Here is a 19699-nt window from a genome sequence, read left to right on the forward strand (position 1 = left end):
ATTCGGGATTTAAAACTATGCCTTCATTGGTAAACGATAGTTGCTCTTGCGCGGTACGTTTCGTGAGTTTTATTTGCTACTCTAGCAGTAAGTAGGACGTCAAACAACGGGATGTAAACAAAACTTGGAGCATAATCAGATACGTTGAATTGTGTGAGTTACAGAGGATTCATTAATATCAGATGTACAGATGAAGCGGATAAATTTGGTTCGAGTGGAGCACATCATCATGGTACGGATATGTCAAGTAACCTGACTCTCTGTTAGAGATCCCCATTGTTCACGTGGGGACAGCACAGCTACTCACTCCACTTGTTCGGTCCACTGGTCACCAGCATTTTGCTCGGATGCAGGCTAGAAAATAACGATCACACAAGTTGTCCATGGTGATTATCTGTGGCGTGTTCATCGGTGAAGCAATATGAATTGACACTAAACGGTAGTTAGTCGCCAGCCAAGTGTCAAGCGAATATGGCTCCCGACTGTTTGAAGCATAAAACATGCAAAGTTATCTAAGTCCTCCGTGCATCTGATGGAGGTGACACACTACAGTTGACGACTCTGAGATAACGTGCTTAACCGCCAACCCACTGGTCGGTTCGTCCGTTCATCCGCCTTAGTCTCGTATGTTGCTTCATCGGATGCACTAAGGCCACACAGATTTCTGCGACAATCTATCAAACTCTTTGCGTGACAGATTGATTATACAAGTTCCGGGCCATGAATCTTCATTCACGGTAGGGTTTGGGCGAGCAATCTTTTAGAACACACCCAACACAAACAACATGGCTCCAGCTCTTCACTCTCCAAGATTTGAGTAATTTTAAATACTTACGCAAAAACGCACTGACGCAGACTGTCTGTGAGGCGTGCGGGCTGTACAAGTTGTTTACCGCAGTTATACGATATTTTGCGACTAAATTGGCAGAACTAAGCGTGGCTTCAACCAAACTAAAAAGATCTGCGTGATTATCAGAAAACAACATGATCTCGTGCTATGGAAGTCACTGTCGCGCCACCTTGTAGGACTGGTGGATGTTGTCCATTGAGTTGGAAACCGGATAACAGCTCCCTCCGATAATATTATACGCTTTTGAAAGAGGCAAAGTATCGCAGACATTGATGAGGCCTTTATCTATATTCCCAGGTTCCCTGACTTGCTAGCGAATTTCGCTTTTACGCGTCTATCTATTCATTCGTAGTTACGTTAATCAAGAACACCACAAACCGCTTGTTAACAGGAACGCCTTACTGATGATAATGATGTTGGTGATTTGGCAAAGGAGGAATTAGAAATAGACCACTTGGCCTGTGCGGCATAAAGCCGAGTTTGAGGACCATTCGGCAAACATTCGTTGCGGATGCGCTGTTATAACTTGCCTCCGACTTGGTACACTTGGAGCCGTATCCAAAACACCATCTACAGCTTACAATGCCACGAGCATGAGAAAGTTACCTTTCAGTTCGCACGGTCCGGAACTTTGACTGGAAGGCAGGCAAGCTAGATAAGAAAAGCTGGGTTGTGGAAAATAGCTCGGCCTTGTGGTCTAAATAAAATATATGGGGGGCAAACTCCGGTCGCCTTTTATCTTAAAAGTATGGGGTATCACTGACACGAAAAGACAGGACGCATAATTGTCAATTGGATATCGATGAAAACATTGTGCAGGACTGATTTTAAGCCAAATTATTCGAAAATAGGGATTACAGGAGTTTAAGGTAGAATTTGTGTAGATGCACAGTCCATCTTTGAAACAGAAGCTATGGGAAGGTATGGACCTGGGATTTTGAGGGGGGAGGTGATCATTGACCATTTTCGCCAACCCGAAAATTCGAATCTCACTGGCGAGCAATCCATGAGGTACGGTGATACACAGTAGGTGCTGGACGGAGCTCGTGTTACAGTATGACCGGCGTGTTACACAGCATGTCGCTGAAATTGCATTCGCGAGCAGTTGCGTGCTTTTTGGTCAGTGAAAGAACCAATTCACACACAGTGTTGAATTTTTGAAACACGTAAGGTACCTTGGGGATATCGTAACTCACCTATCACTTGTAATGCACTGATTGATTGCAGTGTCACCAACCACTTGCCGTGGATGAGACATCCGCTCAAATACATGACCTCCTTCGGCGAACAACTTCGGCCAAAATAGTACTGTTTATGGGAGGGTTGGAAGCTCAGATGAGTCATTTGGGTCCTTGTGAGTGTCAATTCAGTCCTCCTCATGGCCTCAAAAATACTTAACATTCGTGTAATGAAAACCGAGTGTTCCTATCCAGCCTAATCTCTAGGCCTCGCTGTCGTCAGCACGCTACTTGGTGCCCTCCATCAATCGACTCAAATTTAGCAGTTATAAACGCCGTATCTTTGTTCAAAGTTACCGTTCCTACCGGAAGGTCTGCATGGACTCAACATGTCCTGATATGTCAGCTAAAGCCTGCGCATTTATAGCAAAAGAATAAACCGCAAGAGGACATTGGATGCTTTCCGGGCGCAGCCACTACGGTTAGTAATTAAACTAGGTAAAAAGATAAGCAACAATCATCAGCTGCGCTGGCTCACACCGTGGATATCCCACAAGTGTATTAGCTTATCATACTGACGGTTTTCTCGTGCTGCTCCCCTAATCTTCGAAACAGAGGGAAAAATCAAAATTCAGTTATCTGCGAGATTCCTATAAGTCTGAGAAGCATGGTGTTGCAAGTGGGCTGAAGATGTGGACTAGACATTTGAGAATGGTGATAGTCGGCGTTTACGCCAAAAGATGCAGTTATTCGTTTCTAAACAGAGGAGCTTGAGCGGAAATCAGTGACGTGGATGACATATTGATTCTGAACTACATTAAGCGAGTTGCCTGGTGAGCGCAGCACTTCCAGCAAAAGTCTAAGCGCTGTACTACTCCTAAAAACAGCTGGACTGTAAACAATATCTCGGCCTCAAGCTACCCTTCTCACTGGAATTAAGGCTGGTTAGCATATAAATGTGAATGAAAGTCCCTAGAAGAGGGTAGATCTTTCAGATATTCCCATAATTCTCCAGTGTCTTAGTTTGACCATTAGAATGCTCGCATTTCGTGATTGAAGGCAGTCATAGGTACTCCTTTCATCTTTTCTTTATGACTCCGAATGGTAAGAGGCCCCTTCTTGGATATTACTGATCGTTACTAAGGATCATTCCTATCAAGAGGGTAGAGATTTTCCTTGGAGCTAGATGAGCTTACCTTTGTGCGATGTCCCGATTCTGTTCCAAAACATTTCTTCATTTTTCTTAACCGTTTCGTAGTGCCCGTCGCAGGTACCGTAGCGCGATTCATGTACGATGGGAAGAATATACGTAAATGGACACCAGAAGACAGGGTGAGTGTTAAGGTACACTTTTTGTTTGAAAAACGTTCGAATCAGTATATCATACGAAACTGTAATCTTTGTAGTGAAAGGCTAAAGTACACATATTGAAAAAGAACCCGCGCTCGAATTGAACAGCCATCTTTACTCGTTTTCAGCTGGCAATCTCATGCTTTTGACACATAGCTTGAGTGATTCTTGTGACTCGCATTGGTGTGACTCACTGGTTCATTCACTGAAGGCTGTCAGAATAAGAAGCGAGCCCTTCTATGGTGGTGAGTGTTCTACAATCTGTGGAATTTTCTAGCCTCTAGCCACCTGATTGTTCCTATTTGAATCAATGGTGAAGATAGGTAGATTTGATAGAAGAAGTTAGCCCATGTAATGCGCATGAAATTATGGAAGACCAAGGGAGAGATGTGAAACTGCGAAGCTCAAGCGCATGTGTGATCAGCGCCATCAAAGATGACCGTCTAAATGACACCGTGCAATGCCTCCACTCGTAAAACTGTTATGGGCTCAGTGAGGCTCATTAATTGACTCTGAACCGACCATTTTTGCGGCCGTTTCAGTCTAGAAATGTGTGTCTAGTAGTGTGTTAGAGCATTGTGGCACCTGTCAGCAGTCTACTGTCCATATGCTTCGTTGATGTACAGGGAGACAAACCTGGGAGTAGCTTTTGTCGTCCAGGGTACGGAAATCTGGGTATATTCTTGTGACATCCTAGCCTCACAATTGGAAACTCTGTCTTTTTTCTAAGCGGCTGAAGTCCTCAGCTATCCGTTTTCCCTGCAGGTTGCAGTTTGGATTACCAAAATAAGTAGTGCTGTGATAACATCTTTCGGACGAAATTTTCTACATCGCCAAGCCAGTGTATCGGTGTTCCCAGATTTAGATCTATACTCAGAATAGCTGGTCAGGATTCCACATTATTAGCATGCAGTCAACCATCCGCTGATCTGGCGGATCCCAGCCTAAGCTGCCACCTTGACCGGGCAGTTGGGCTTCAGTGCTGCGAAAATACCGACTGCTACAGTGGCTGGAACCTCATTCCACAAAGCGAGACCATGCCAAAAATACCAAAGGGGAGCAGTGGCACCAAGGGCAGTGGGACCCCGTATCACAAGTAAACGTGCTACGAGGCGGTCTGGAGAGCAAAGTCGTACTATCCTCTGCGCTAGGAGTGTGAAGGCAGTAAGGTCTTTCCCTCAGAACACCAACATGTTCATATTCATGGAATCAGCTATTCTACCTTACCCAGAGGAAGTACGAGTTGGAAAAGGTCGGCTCTAAAATCCGCACAATCTGATCGTTCAACGTTTGACCGTGACCGCCGGCACATTACTCAATACAGTAGAAATACATTTGAAACCAAATAGTTCGGTGATGCTCAAAAGGCATCCACTTGGCGCAACCGCATCAGGAGTGTAACAGTAATGCCGTACTCCCTGCGCAATCGGATTGGGCTAACACCATGCAGTCGAACAGATCAAGTGAATCACTTGAGTCTCCCGTGAAAACCAAACTGATTTGCAAATGAGTGTATTTGTCAAAATCAGTCCAATTTGGGTTCAAGTAGAACATCAGGTTGACGGAAGCTCGGGAACTACGCCTAGGAACTAATGATCCCCAAGAAGGGCGAAACCGGTCATGGGATGTCGAAGCATTTTCAGTAACCTTGTGAGTAGTTTCCTTTACAAAAAAGGTACCGCCGGCAATTACTCAATACAGTAGAAATACATTTGAAACCAAATAGTTCGGTGATGCTCAAAAGGCATCTACTGTGCGCAGCCGCATCAGGAGTGTAACAGTAATGCCGTACTCCCTGCGCAATCGGATTGGGCTAACACCATGCAGTCGAACAGATCAAGTGAATCACTTGAGTCTCCCGTGAAAACCAAACTGATTTGCAAATGAGTGTATTTGTCAAAATCAGTCCAATTTGGGTTCAAGTAGAACATCAGGTTGACGGAAGCTCGGGAACTACGCCTAGGAACTAATGATCCCCAAGAAGGGCGAAACCGGTCATGGGATGTCGAAGCATTTTCAGTAACCTTGTGAGTAGTTTCCTTTACAAAAAAGGTTTTATTACCGATCTTCCAAAAACTTCGATCGTTATTAGCACTTTTAAATGGTGTTCTGGTTTTTGGGGGAACAGCACTGCGCTTTTGTCTTTGGTCAATGACCTCACCCCATTTGCGGGAAACGGAGCTCCATCATTATAGAGTTAACAAAAGTGATGTTGCTCTCTGAAGCGATTCGTTTTTATTGGCATTGACTTTCTCTGTTCCACTAGCATAGTACCCATATCCTACAGTGATTCTGTACAGACCCTAAGAGCCCAGAGATGACTACAGTGGACCGATCTTAATGGCATCAGATGATTCTTTTTCTAGGCCATAGTTTCATGTCTACTTTCAAAGAGCATAGTTCCTGTCTTGAGCATTTTTCTGATTTACTCCGTTCCCTGCTGATGCTTACGTTTCCTGATTGAGAAACACCGCTCGATCGATGAAAGTTGTATCTCATGGCGGAAAACAAGACAGGGTACAATAAGGTTACATATAGGATGCTTGGGTAAATATTGATTAACTGCGGAGTTTGCAAAAGAACTACTCCACAGCGGGCGTCGTAGAACTCAGGTGTCGCAAAGGGTTTACCGAAAATTTAAGTTCTATCGCGAGTGCGCCATTTATGAAGTGGAATAAAAACAACTATGATAGTAGTGATGGATTTTTTCGTACAACCAAAATAGCATTGTCTTTTCCACACGTAATATACAGCTTTTGTTTGTACCTGGTCGAACGATGAACGGACCGTTTCCACGGTGTAGGGAAATCTCCCCAGCAGTTCGATCCTAACGCTAGGTTGCAGTCATGTCAATCACGTGCTCACGCAATCCGAAAGTCACGTGCCTACGTGTTGATGTGTTGATTCAAATCTGTCACGCGCTCACAGCCTACCGGATACTGGTTTCGGACACTTAACCATGGTGTGAGCTCGCTTATCCTGAAAGCACGCAAAAGTTGGCGTTGGTTTCTGGCTCAATAAAAAGGTCTACTCGAACCGTCAATCTTTGTTTGAAAGATCGATCGAGAAAAGTGATGGACACACTCTGCTATACTCTTATCCCGTACTATAATGGTGTAATCTGCGTGACGTGGCAGCCTCCAAACTGGCTTTCGATATAGTGGTGGATTAAATCAAACGACCAAATCTGTGTTAAATTTGTGTGATAACGCACGACCCACTTTCATACGCTCGTCAATAATGAATAACCTATTTTCGGTGAGAAGTCTGTTCTCGATGCTGAGCACTGGTCTTCGTAGGCCCGTGCTTTCCAGTGTGGATATCCTACTAATGGGCTCAGATAGGTTCTGCTCGAGCTGTAGATTCTAGCAATCGTGCGTGACATTTCAAACAACAGGATTGTTTGTTGTTTCCTTGACTGTCGAGCAATTGACGCTCCGTTACCATATGATTAGCTCGCAAGCCGTTTGGATACCCACTTTCCATCTATATTCACCCACTGAGAAAAAGGTCAATGATTGAACGCACACCGTCCAAAAACCTCAAATGCAATCTACAGGTGCATTCTAGTCGGTGAGAAGATGCAGACATCCCCCTCCCTTTAAAATCAACTTCGAAAGGACGATCAGTGAATTCACCTATGCATTATATTTCCACTTATCTTGGTGACATACATTTCAATGTTGCAAACTTTACTGGTCACCTTTGGGGATGAGTCGATATATTCAACGAAAGACCGGCTTCACAAGGATTTTGTGCATTATACTCTAGTGAAAGAAAGTAAAGTGATGAGGACAGGAGGCTCGACGACCCAGAGGATATCCGATGTTATGATGTAGCAGTCACTCCCTTCTAGTTCGGTCATGATGATGGAAACACGGTTCTTCCGCAATGAGGGTCGGAGAATAGGCTAAAAGTGTCGACCGAATCCGTTTCGGATTTGTAACGTTGTAGGTTTTCTTTTCTGAACATAGAAATTTCGTGCAAATCTGCGAGAAATTCTGTAGGTTCCGTTGAAGAAGACAAGTGTCCCGTAGTTTTGGTGCAGGCAGCACTTTAAAACAAGCTTGAAGGTTTGTGGCTTACATACATCACCGTGCAGTATGTTGAGAATTGAAGAAACTGTCAATAGACCACCATTCTCTTCATCATATCCCTTCAGCGTGAGGCCGCTACATAGAACAATAGTCGGAGATGTACCACCTTAGAGAAACAACCTTGAAACTGATTGAATCCCATCTAATTTTAAAGAAGTCCTATCTACTGGATGGATTCGATATCCTCAACTGTGAGGAAGAATTTTTGCATTGTGGTATTATTGTGGTGAGTGAACACTGTTCTAAATTGTGAAACACTTCGGAGATTCCATCACGCAATATATTCAGGATAAATGTTACTTGGATGAGTACCGTAACCAGGCACATCGTATCCGCTGCTTCATATTCTACCACTAGCCAACTGGTAACATTTGAGATGTTCTTGGGCAGTATGACACCTGTGGGTGAAGACAGCCTGCCACAAAGAAACAAGTTGATAGCAGCAGTTGTTTCGTTTAGTCGTGAAATCCGAATGTTTTACCACCTGCCTGATCACTTAGTACCAGCCGCAACAGAAAAGACTTGTTGTTAGTGGTAACATCTTCCGGTAACTTGTAATCAATTCGGCTCAGTCAGTATTAGGTGCAACTCATCCTCTATCGGCTCTGATATACTTACCCATGCATTTGTCTCATTGTACAAGGCATTTCTGCTGAATATCATCATGTTAGTCAACTTATATTAGACAGTGTACGGTAGTGAAGCATCGGTGTTGAACACTGATGCCATGCTGTCGATAATGATGATGATAATGATCTCCCGAATATCGTCCTAAATGAAGGATAAAGCAATCTTTGTGCGGCACATTCCACTGGGGAATATCATATCACATCATACAAATTTGCTTGCAAATGAGTGAATTTTGCGAATAGGACCAAAGTCATCCAACAGGCTGAAATAAAACCAGTTTGCTGTTTCAGTGGAAAACTCGATGGAATTCACTGGCGCGGGGAAAAATAGAGATTGACGAAAAGTCTTTTCAACGTGGTTGGAAGAAAGCAGGCTAAGTAAGTGAGTACTAACCGCCACTACCCCAAAACGAAGACCACCCACATCCGCAATTGGCATCATTCGTTTACAGGAAAGCTCGTAAAAATTAGCTATTTTACGACACACCATATAAGAAACTCCGTAACGTTTGAAGTTGGACGCATGGCACAGCTGGTATGGCCTCAAAGTTAGAATTCCATGGTCAAAAGGGCATTTTGGCCTCTTCATTGGGGACTGGCCTTCTACTTATTTTACATCTAAGCAAGCTGATAGTAAACGCTATTTTGACCTCTCTGAGGAAACGTTGCCTCCTGAAAATGGTCTGTGTTGAAGGAATCATTGTATTCGTTTGTCGTAGCCTTCTGTTAACACTGGTTTCACTTGGTAACCCTACTTCGCCGTGGTTTCTGATTCGGACCTGAACTCTTATAGGCCATACATTTTCGAAGCATTCCGTTACGCAAACCGTCCATGTTAAATGTCGCGTGAATCTCCAAATTCTACATGTGCAGCCGCTACGTACGCGCCCAATAACCAGAAAAAATGAGCTCTTTTGAGTTAAGTGTAGTAAATTTGAGCCTACTACATCTTGTCTGGTTAGTGTATGCTACAGTGTTCCACCGTGCATTACATGTTCCGTTAACATCTTACCCAGAAAATTGTGACCATGTGGGAGAATTAAAAACTGATTACATCCAATGGTGAAGTAGTCAGTAGATTTCCATACACTACCATATTTGCCTTTAGAATACTTACCGTTCTTTTTCAGAAAAAGGTTGCGCACAATTTGCTTATTCGTTGAAATAATTTGACTGAATTGTCTGATATAAACGCGAAAACCCTGTCATCTTTTCTTCTCAAGCAATATATGCTCGGCGGGGTTCACTTCTCACAGCTTGTTTCTTTTGTCTATGAAGTAAAAAGTATATTTGAGTGTACAAAAGGAATGATTGAAGGAGTGTAAATGTGCCTATTCCAAAAGCACATAATTTGTCATTCCGTTAGAACATGTAAACATGGAAATGTGACTTGCCCTTGTCGACTTTTCGGATTCCATTCTGAAAAGGCCTTTCAATTGAGAAAAGGGTTTAAGGAACCAAACTAAGTTGGTGTGCTTTGAGGACCGGCCTTTACTGCGCCTGGCGTCTCCTGCCACCTATTACATTGCAATTGTCCTCGTTGACGCCACGCTGAGATTAACGAGATTACATTGTCCAGATTACATCGAGATTACCGCTTGATAAATTTGTGTACTGAGTTTTGCATCCTATCTTCTCCTACAGGGTTATGTCTACCATGCTATCAGTAGCTTTGCTGAGTGGATGCTCGCGATCTGCTGTCTTGGCTTCTCCCTAACAATGGTAGCAGAACTGAAGGATTACAGCATACTGGCGGTTAAAGTAAGTTCCACTGAGTGCTGGCAAAAGGAAAAGAGCCTCAAATACGGACATGTTTATCAATAGACGCGAAATAACCGGTTAAAAGCCATCAGATACGAAAGTAAAAACCTTATTTCCGCAGCGTCCTCAAGAGTCCTGAGATATCCTAGAAGCTGTTTGAACATTTCACATCAATGTAAAATGGTTCAGTATTTTCCAACTCAACCTTCCACCCGGTACTACTCTCACTTCACATCAGTAATATGCGCCATTACACTAGTATTTTGTTACACTCAGATCAAATGATTTCTATACGGTTACGTCAAATTATTTTGAAGTGTAATATAAAAGCTGAAGAGTAGTTTTGCTGTATTGCAGGTTCCTGAATAGAAGCACGTAGGAAGGCGAAAACCTAAGCACCCTGGAGAGAGGCTTTTCCAAGGAACACAGAGTTCAATTTTGAGTGTTAACGTGCCCCCCTTTTATCGTTTTTTACACTTCCATGGAAGTACAAAGATGTAATTGCTCAAAGCTTTTTGTCTATTATGTAGGTCAGTCGTCTTGGTCTTATGGTTAGAGGACAAAGCACCGTATTGACGGTAACTTTTGTGACACTGTACCCAGAGGGTGCTGCTTTTTAGAGAATTGATAGATGAGACATGTTTCACCTGATATGTTAAGTCAGCCTGCCTTATCAGATAAGTGATGTGAGATCGGCTGATTCTCGACAACATGCCCTGAGGTTGTAGACACGCATATATTCATCATCATCATCATCATCATCATCATCATCATCATCATCATCATCATCATCATCATCATCATCATCATCTTCACGATTATCGGAGGCAGAAACCTCAGTGTTATCACTGATGCTTCACTGCCGAACAACTGAAAAGTCAATTTTATTATTATTCAAGTTCTAGGTGGAAGAGGAGAGAAAATATTGGGCGAAGAACGGGCCTAGTGCAAGGTTGTTGCAAGAACTCTGTGGTACTTTTACCTCTAAGCGTCCAACCAGTCCATTTGAAAACAAATCACCAGAAAGAATGCCACTGACATCTATGAGACTCCATTCCCTACATTGTTTCCAGCTGAGTGCACAGGGTCACGTCAACCCAAAGGGAAAAGAAGACTTAAGGAGTATTCATTCACATTGGGGGCTTTGGGTAGGTGGGAGCATATGTAGACGAAAGGACGAATGTGTGAGCAGTAACAAGTTTTTGCTTACCTGCCATGCTGCATGCAACATGTAAGGCAACCTAGCTGATGATACCACGCAAAGGCCGGAGTGGTAAGATAATATTTCTGGTTGTATGTGATCTGCGATACTGTTACAGCTGCCACACCTATACAGAAGGACGATTAGGGTCCTCAGCAAAGCCCTTTGTTCGAAAACCTTACACTGGGGCAGCGAGTGGGTGCCGGCATGATACTACACTAGTACATGTTTCTCACGAGACAAGTGGCCGTGCCTGTTCCAGCTCCCAACCTGGAGGACAAGGAAACTGTATTCATTAGATCTCTATCCACTGACCAACCCGGTATGAGGAACTCTGCTAGTGTCAAAGTGAACTCCCCAGTATAGCTCCATGTGTCATGGGGACACAAACCACCACACCATGATGGGGTACACTCTTATTGCAGCGATGTGTTCCTGGATGGGTATCAGCGGTTAATCGGCTTACCAAAGCAGAATTTTCGATTGGCTGGCCGCTAGACATGGAGTATCCATAGCCCTGTACCGCCAATAAATCCACACGAAATAAGCCACTCAGGTTACTGAGAAATTTCCCTGGGATTTTCCTAATCACGGCACATGCAGCGTGAGCAAATTATAAAGACTGTTTAGACGTTTATTTGTGTAAGTTCTATTATTACAAACTGTCTAGCGTACATGCTTCGAACCGAAAAACTTGTTTAACCTGAGGTGCATGCATAACCCATCTATGGATTCTTGTCATTCACACACGAATAACACCTATCAAAGAATGGATTTACTCCTGTACAAGTGTTTCTCCTTTCACTGACACTTGCTGATGCTGAAAACAAATCCAATGTCCCCTGAACTCACTTCTTTCTTATTGTAAAACAAATTGTCACTAATAACTGATCAATCATAAGATTGAAGGTAAAAAACATGATATTTGCCTTCCGGACGACGCAAGTAGTCATTTCTGACAGAAAGCTTCTGGCGATTTGTTTGGAGGACTGAAAAATTACGCAACTCGATCATGGGAAATGACTGTATCATCATTTCCTTGAGGCCCTGAGTATGCCTCCACGCAAGTAAACCGTATGCTGAATCTAAACGTCTAGTTGTTACTAGCGGCTGCATTGGTCTTTACCGGGATTACTTCTTTATTACTATTTTTATTACTAGTACGGCTTTTTTACTATTGCTGTTGTTCTAACAGCTGATTTACACGCTGTAGCTGTTCGGTACATGTGACTAGTTTGTGGCGACCAACTGGGTCAAAGAAAACGCGGACGACGCGGGTGACGTACGCTGAACACGAAACGGTAACGTAGCAAACGGTTATGGTCTATTAGGTCACGTGCGAATCTCCCCATACGATCTTCGTTAAGCGCCGATTGAATGATGTGCACGATTTCATGTTCGCCAGGTCGCTGCTTTTCTTGACCGCACAAAACTTGTTCCATTGTTACAGCTTGTCAGGTTCGAATTCACCAGCCTGGTAAAATGGTGCTCAGGTGGCCTAAAACTAAAACATCAAGTTTGGTTATTTCGTTTGAAATGTGAACATCAGGCACATCGCGCTGAGGTACGAAGCGTATCAGGTGAAAAAAGCCTCTCTAGGCACTCTAAATTTCACTGGTGTCTATTAAACAGCTGATGTGTAACAACGCTGGTGTCCTAAAATTGCAACAGCGTGGAGAGCAACACCTGTGGTGTTCAACTGTCACGGAACCATGGAGGAAAGGGAGTCTAGTAAAGTGTACAGAGGAAAAAGTAGGAAAAGCTGTATGTCCATAGGGGAAACGGTGACCATCAGGGTGCTTACGCTTTCCAAATTGACTGAAATAAACACAATCGGCCGCCTTCTTGGAATGACTACTTATCAGGACTCATCATCTTTTGCGAAAATCACTCAACCCAAGCTCAGTACACGACGACAGATAAGCCAGAACAATCCAGTGCATCAGTGTTGATTGTGTGTAACATCTTGGAAGGTTTGTAACCACACTCATGGAGAATCACGTGGACATCACCCAGGAAGGAACGATAATGTCCCACAACGCCCAGTTTCCGTGTTCACATTATAGCGTGTCCTCCACAAACGGACCATTTCATTAGGGACATACCGCGGTCAGCTGTTGCACGCTACAATACACCGCCAACATAATAGTCGTACACATTTGGGGTTTTTGGATGGGAGAGATCAAGTTTCAGAGCTCTTGCAGTTGTATTGTATACCCACCCTCCAACTTCACTAAACTTCATCCGCAACATCAAGCTGTGTGGTATCGCTCATTTCCTGATCATATTTGCATTGGCCCCATTTGTCACCATACAGTCGTGGTTTATGCGGCGGCATTGATATATAAACCTCCATTCTGAACTCACCATCTTCAATTTGCAAGAGTCAGTACAAATCCGCAAAGCTGTCATGATCACACACACCATTTAGTACGTTTTTGAGAGGTTCAAACTGAGACGGTTATCAGGACATCGACGGTACACCATGAGTTATGACAAAGCGACAGGCCGTTTTCCGTCCCTGAGTACCGGAATGGGTGGTCATTATCACGCCACTGTCCGAACGCCTTGGTCACATCAAGCCAATAGAGTTGACACTTTAAATGTTACTGTCTTACGTTGGAACTCCCTCCCACGCAAATGAGTCCACAGTATTGCTTGTGCATGACATTCCATGATAGTGTTACTGGTCCCCTGGAACAGTGTAGCAACTCAAATGTTTCTACGTGGGCTTCATAAATTGAGTAAGTGTTGGGCCATAGGGTTGAATGGTGGAGTGGCATGCGCCTCTCACTCTGAACACAGGGATGACTTCCACGCACAATGAACACTGCCACGTGGGGTTAGCTATGAACCGCTTGTGCAACCAGGCGATCACCGTTTATCCGAAACAATTATTCTCCCACTGCGATTGCTTCTATGATATGGTTACGCCAAATCGTTATTGACCAGGACTCTCCAGAGGTTTGGCTTACTTTCACATCTGGTGTTTATTCTTATGGTTCATGCTGAAACTCATGTTACGGAAGAACGGGTATGTGTTCGGAAAATGCGTGAAGCAACAAAAGACAACAAAGAAGTGAAGGAAACACGTCAGGCCACAACATTCATTGCAGCCAACTTTGTTGCATAGGTGGAGGAAGATAGATGTAGTCGGAACGAGTATTTAATGGGGTAATCTCAATTAACAGAGACCTGTTTCCCCACATCAACAAGCATTTTGCAGAAAATAGTTAAAGTTTTATTTTTTGTACAACCCACAGTGAACGTCATCCGATGTCATTCGTTTGAATATTTTCCATGGAGATATTGATTAGGACTTTTGTCACTTGCCTTTTTACGCTTCAGTTCTTCGGTTCAATTCTGATAAATTTCATTACGACTTTATTTATTCGGATGCGAAAACGATTTGACGACGTGCTTTTGAATAAACTTAACGACATTCTCATATACACGTTTGTATCGATGAGCATGCACTGTTGGGAATTAACGTGTTGGTAGGCTACAACCTCAGCAGTGATAAGTGAAAAAAATTGGGTAAAACCGGCTGCTCTAGAGAAGCAGAAACATCACAAGGTGCACTTCTATGGGCTCAAATGCACATCGATACGATTTCAAAGCTCATCGTTTAATTCTGGACCAGAACCATTGTAGATGGTCGCGCGTTCACCGATCGCCCCCAAGAAGAGGGAAGGGAAAATTCTCACTTTATTGGTCATAATACCAATTCAGAAGGATCTGACAAAGAGAGCTCTTGCCTTTTTGCTTTTTATTGTGGCCTTCATTAATTGTTCACATGTTCCACGAAGGTGAGTCAAAATGAAACCGTCCTGCGACCAAAATTTTTTCACAACCCTTGCGTGGATTCCCAGTTCCTCACCTGTGTTCATTCTATTGGCGGCATGGAAATATTGCATGGTAAACACAAACAGATCAGGAATCTATCAGATAAACTTCACTTTTCATCAGCTACACTGCCTTTATACCGTCTTTGTTTTAGCTGAAGCACCACCGAACAAGGCACAGCCGCGACAGCACCCTCACACTTACAGAGTGAACGCGCTACTATTAATGTCTCAGTAGTCCAAAAAGAACCTTTATTCGGAAGTACCTCCGGATGCAACGGTATTTGTCTCCGAACGCCAGAGAGGCCAATTATTCATCTACTTTTTGTACTATATCTTTTCAGTAACCAATTTATCTGAAGCCCATGTGAAATTTCATGATTACCCACTTGGTGCAATAAACGTTATTCACGGATGTTAACAGCCAAGGCTTTCAATACGAATGGGGTGGGCATGAAAAACGGGCAATCCTTGCACGAACACCCGTTTGGTATAAGTTACTGATGCTATTCGATCACTCGGGTAGTAACCGTTTGCATTTCCCTTTTGCATATCTTCTAGGAACCTTCTAATTCTTATAAATTCTGATGGTTAATAATATGGCTAGTTTCTCCGGCTTGTCTCCGCGTCTCTGCGTTTCATTACATGAATGCCAGCAATGCTTTTCGGGTCACATTTCCGTTCCCTTTATTCAACCATTTTTCGTTATTATACGGACAAGTTGTGCCCAATGAACCTCAGTAGGCTCTTGGAACTGTATAAGACTTTGAGGTATTAGCACCACTTGTGAAGGACGTTTTTTGGTTTCCTCAAGATCAAATTACTCTCAGAGAGGGCTCATCGTTCAGTTTCTGAGGAGCCAGAGAAACCCCTTTAGGACGGTATCCGCGGTTCAAACACTACAGTGGATACAACCTCCCACTGTAGAATGATGATGTACAGGGGTCTATTGTAAAACACCACTTCCATATAGAACATCTTCATCCAAGAACAAAATCTAGTTATTTTGCTTTGTAAATAAGGTATTTCCACTTAGCAAGAACTAAGGCAGCTCGCATTCGATGATACTGCGCGTTAACATCAGGGCGGTTTCTCACAGTGATCCAGTAATGAAATATTGGTCCCGTCAAAAACAAAAAATCTATGCAACTCAGCAAACAATGACCGAGCTATCAGAATTTTGACTGCCTTGAGGGCCATTGGTGGTTATGGGGCTCGATCCAGAGCAAAGAAGACACCAGAAAAGAAGTTAAGACTCGCAAAATCGTCGCAGTACATTCAGCTCTCACAAGAAAATGCCTCACTTGTAAATAGGTGAGAACCTATATACAGTCTGCTCATTCCGAACAGGAATGTAAGCAATCTTCTGAGACCCAACTAATTTGCGAAACATTGTAACATATGAATTGAAAAGCCCTGAGTGGATTTAGAATCATTGTGTAACCGTGTCATCGTTAACAGCAAAGGACCCCATAACTTTGATTTACTCTAGCTTCATTTTAAGCGGAACCAGAAGTAGGAAAATGTGCAAGCGCTCTTCACTGTTGTCTGTTACAAGGAGAGTACGTGCAACACTAGGGTTCAGAAGTTGACAAACTTCAATAAGCTTTTAGCCGAGAATCGAAAATCACTATCCAGTATTTTTACAGTCCCTGCTTCCAGCGGTATGCAGAACGGAGATAAAGAGAACACCGCAGCATTTCCTCAAGAGCAATGAATAGATTGTCAAATACAGTGGTTCCCTAATTTGTTCCTCCAAAATTGAGACATTCCCCTAGAATGGACCGATGTGTTTCGGTGGGTGAGCAAAATGTTGAAAATCCATTGCAAAAAAACATCCGGCTGTTTTCGTTACCCTGTTTAACAAAAAGGATCACTGTTTACCAGAAATGGGGGATTTGAACACTACTTGACATGGGCGAGGTTGATGAAAGACCAAGTCCGACTCATCTGCCTACCTTGATTGCGATATCGCCTAGCGGGCTTGAGAATTGAACACCTCGTACAAGGGATGATCTCGCGAATGGACTGTAATAAGGAAACTCATAACTGGTACCACGGGAAGTTGACTCCAAGTGGTTTGATTCAGTTTCTTCTGGTCAAAGCCGAGAACACTTAAAAGTATTGTGGATTAAGCTACTGGATTGAAATTTAGTTACGTGTCTAGCAATGCAACGGAATCCAAATCAATACACAACCGGCAATAATACGTGCTTGTCCGTCAAAAGTGGAATGAAGATCATATATCTAGATCACTAAACCGCGAGCTGATTTGTTGCCTTCTGGTTTGCTTAGAATTGCGTTAGCGTACGACAGGACATCTGGTTATGAAACTCTAGTTAAAGGGACCAAGTATTTGAAATTGTAATCTCTCTGCTGCATGCCTCGCAGTACTACCAACGAGCTTTTGTAAAAGCGAAGAAACTTTCCGCCGTATATTCGTAATGGACTACTCATAAGGTTGCTGCAAATTTGTCGACATCCCACGACCGGTTTAGCCCTTTTTGGGGCTCATCAGTTCGGCACAGTCCCTGAGTTTCCGTCAACATTAGGTTCTACTTGAAACCAAATTGCACGAAATTAGTGAAATACACTCATTTGCAAGCCGATTTGGTTTTTTGAGAGACTGTATTGTAACCCAGCTGTCTCTCGTTTGTGATGTTTCCAGGCAACTGAATGTGCTGCACCAGGCCGCCTCATGTTTCAGTCGCTATGATATTCGAGACATTGCGATACACGTATATTTGTAATGCACTACTACAGAAACGACTGCGGAAACTCGGGGACTGCGCCTACCTAATGAGTTGCAAGAAGGCGAAACCGGTCGTGGGCTGTCGACGATTTTTCAGCAACCTTATGGGCAGTGCATTACAAATATACATGTTTCACGATATCTCGAATATCATAACGACGGAAACAGGAGACGGCCTGGTGCAGCACATTCAGCTGCCTGGAAACATCACAAACGAGAGATTCAGCTGGATTCCAGAGGAGGCTCTCGCAAAAACGAAATTAGTTTGCAAATGAGTGCATTTCGCTAAACTTTCCGCTGCTTCATTCATTAGGGTTGGGTGAAAGTTAATCGGTGCATTTCACATGAATGGTGCAGTGTACTCTGTCTGCTACTAGGTCTCCTCCAGTAACCTAAATTCCATCCTAAATATAATGTTATATGACTTAAATTACATTAGAAATAATTTGAAGAACCAGTTAATATTTCTGGTGCCCCCGTCAAAGTAGACAAAGTAAACAGTTCTCCATTCTACGCCAATCTACCAGAGTGGAACACTATCTTGCAGATGAAATTGTAACCCTTGGTCATTTCGAAAGCTGGCAGTAACGTACCACGGTCTTTCTCTCTTCAATGTCAGGCCTTTTTTCAGTTCTAAATGTGTTATTGGATGTTCCTCATGGTAGAAGCACCTTGACCGATCCACGTCTCCACAAGGGCGATATCCTTCTGGAATAAATGTTGTCCATGGACAACTCCTATGGATAAAGCAAGACACAATGTCCAGAGCAGATTCATCACTTTTTCACTGTTATAAATCGGAGTCAGTGGACTTGAAATGAAAGTGTTCCCGTTGGCCAATCACTCGTTCACTCGGCTTATTTCGAAGCATACAGAGTGAGAAATGCCATATATTCAGCGAACAGTAATTGCGTCCGACTGGTGGTAGTGCTAACACTGAGAACGCTGTATGGTCAACTCGGTTAGAGTTATAGGCTCTTCGTAATTCAGACCTATTGGCGAAAGCAACTGCTGCAACTAATTGCCAATTCAGGCTTCAGGAGGGAAAGATTCTCCCAATAAAAAAACAGCAGTACTACTGCGAACAAGTCAGTGCAAACGTGCAGGATCGTCGCGGTGTATAGGGCGCACTTCTGAACTTGGATCAAGGTTGTCCTATCGATGGCATCGCTCCTAGGTCACGCCTGAGAAATCGTGCACCGCTAGTCATCACCGATTAGCTGAGTGAATGTCCAATCAATAGCTCATTTTTCCGGCGGCCTCCCTGAAGCGATTTTGACGGAGTTGGTGGTTCCCAGTCAGTTTCGGCCATACTGGCGTTAGTTTCAGGAATTCGATCAGGACAGATCACTTTTTGGGTCTCAATAGTATCCCTGCAACGCAAAAAGAAACGAGATTGGCAAGGAAACACTGATTTTTTTGTATAAGTGGTTACTTGTACCCCCAACTTATCGAAATCTTGAAATACCTCTGAATGAACAGAAACTGTGCTAGTTCAGCTGTTCCTTGTGCTGCTGCGAATACTAATAATATGGATATAGTGCAATGCGAGACGATATTGTCGTAAATTTGCGTTAGGGATGCATGAAGACTGGTTATGACAGGGTTGATATTATGGAAAATACCTCCCTGCCGCCGGTTTCATCGGTCATGCTAAGAGGATAAAGTGCATCCAATTTGTTCTCTGTGACTACTTTACCCGATGTCAACGAAACACCAATCTATTTGGCCATGAATTTCAGAATCTAAAGCCATTTCCAAACTCCAAGTCCGTAAGTAAGTGAAAAATAATAGTCCATTCGGTGTTGGTTTCCTTGCGTCTGGGCAGCAGTTTCGATCGACTGCACCCCTCTTTGAAAAACTGAACTCGCTGGTCCTAATCGTGATTATTTTCGGTTAGCCTGACCTGTGCAGACTGACCCTAACCACCATTGTTAAGACAAGAACCCAGGACGACACTTCGTTTGACCTCCAGTTAGTGACTGGTCGGCTTCTAAACAGGATAGTTCGGCCAGTCTTCAGTAGACACACGACAT

At 43.4% G+C, this 19699-nt stretch overlaps 1 protein-coding gene across 1 annotated transcript in view; it reads left to right on the forward strand.

Annotated features, from left to right (window-relative positions):
* Window positions 1–15323, forward strand: part of T265_03530 (hypothetical protein) — a gene marked incomplete at both ends in the record, with an annotated part of 41418 nt that extends 26095 nt beyond the window's left edge. Inside the window, 3 exons of the mRNA XM_009168042.1 lie at window positions 3287–3360; window positions 9749–9865; window positions 15067–15323. Of these exons, the coding sequence (XP_009166306.1) occupies window positions 3287–3360; window positions 9749–9865; window positions 15067–15123 (248 nt within the window). The remainder of the gene's footprint in view (window positions 1–3286; window positions 3361–9748; window positions 9866–15066) is intronic.
* Window positions 15324–19699: the final 4376 nt, after the last annotated feature.

The sequence above is a fragment of the Opisthorchis viverrini genome (genome assembly GCF_000715545.1).
Source record: "Opisthorchis viverrini unplaced genomic scaffold opera_v5_51, whole genome shotgun sequence".
Lineage (NCBI taxonomy): Eukaryota > Metazoa > Platyhelminthes > Trematoda > Opisthorchiida > Opisthorchiidae > Opisthorchis > Opisthorchis viverrini.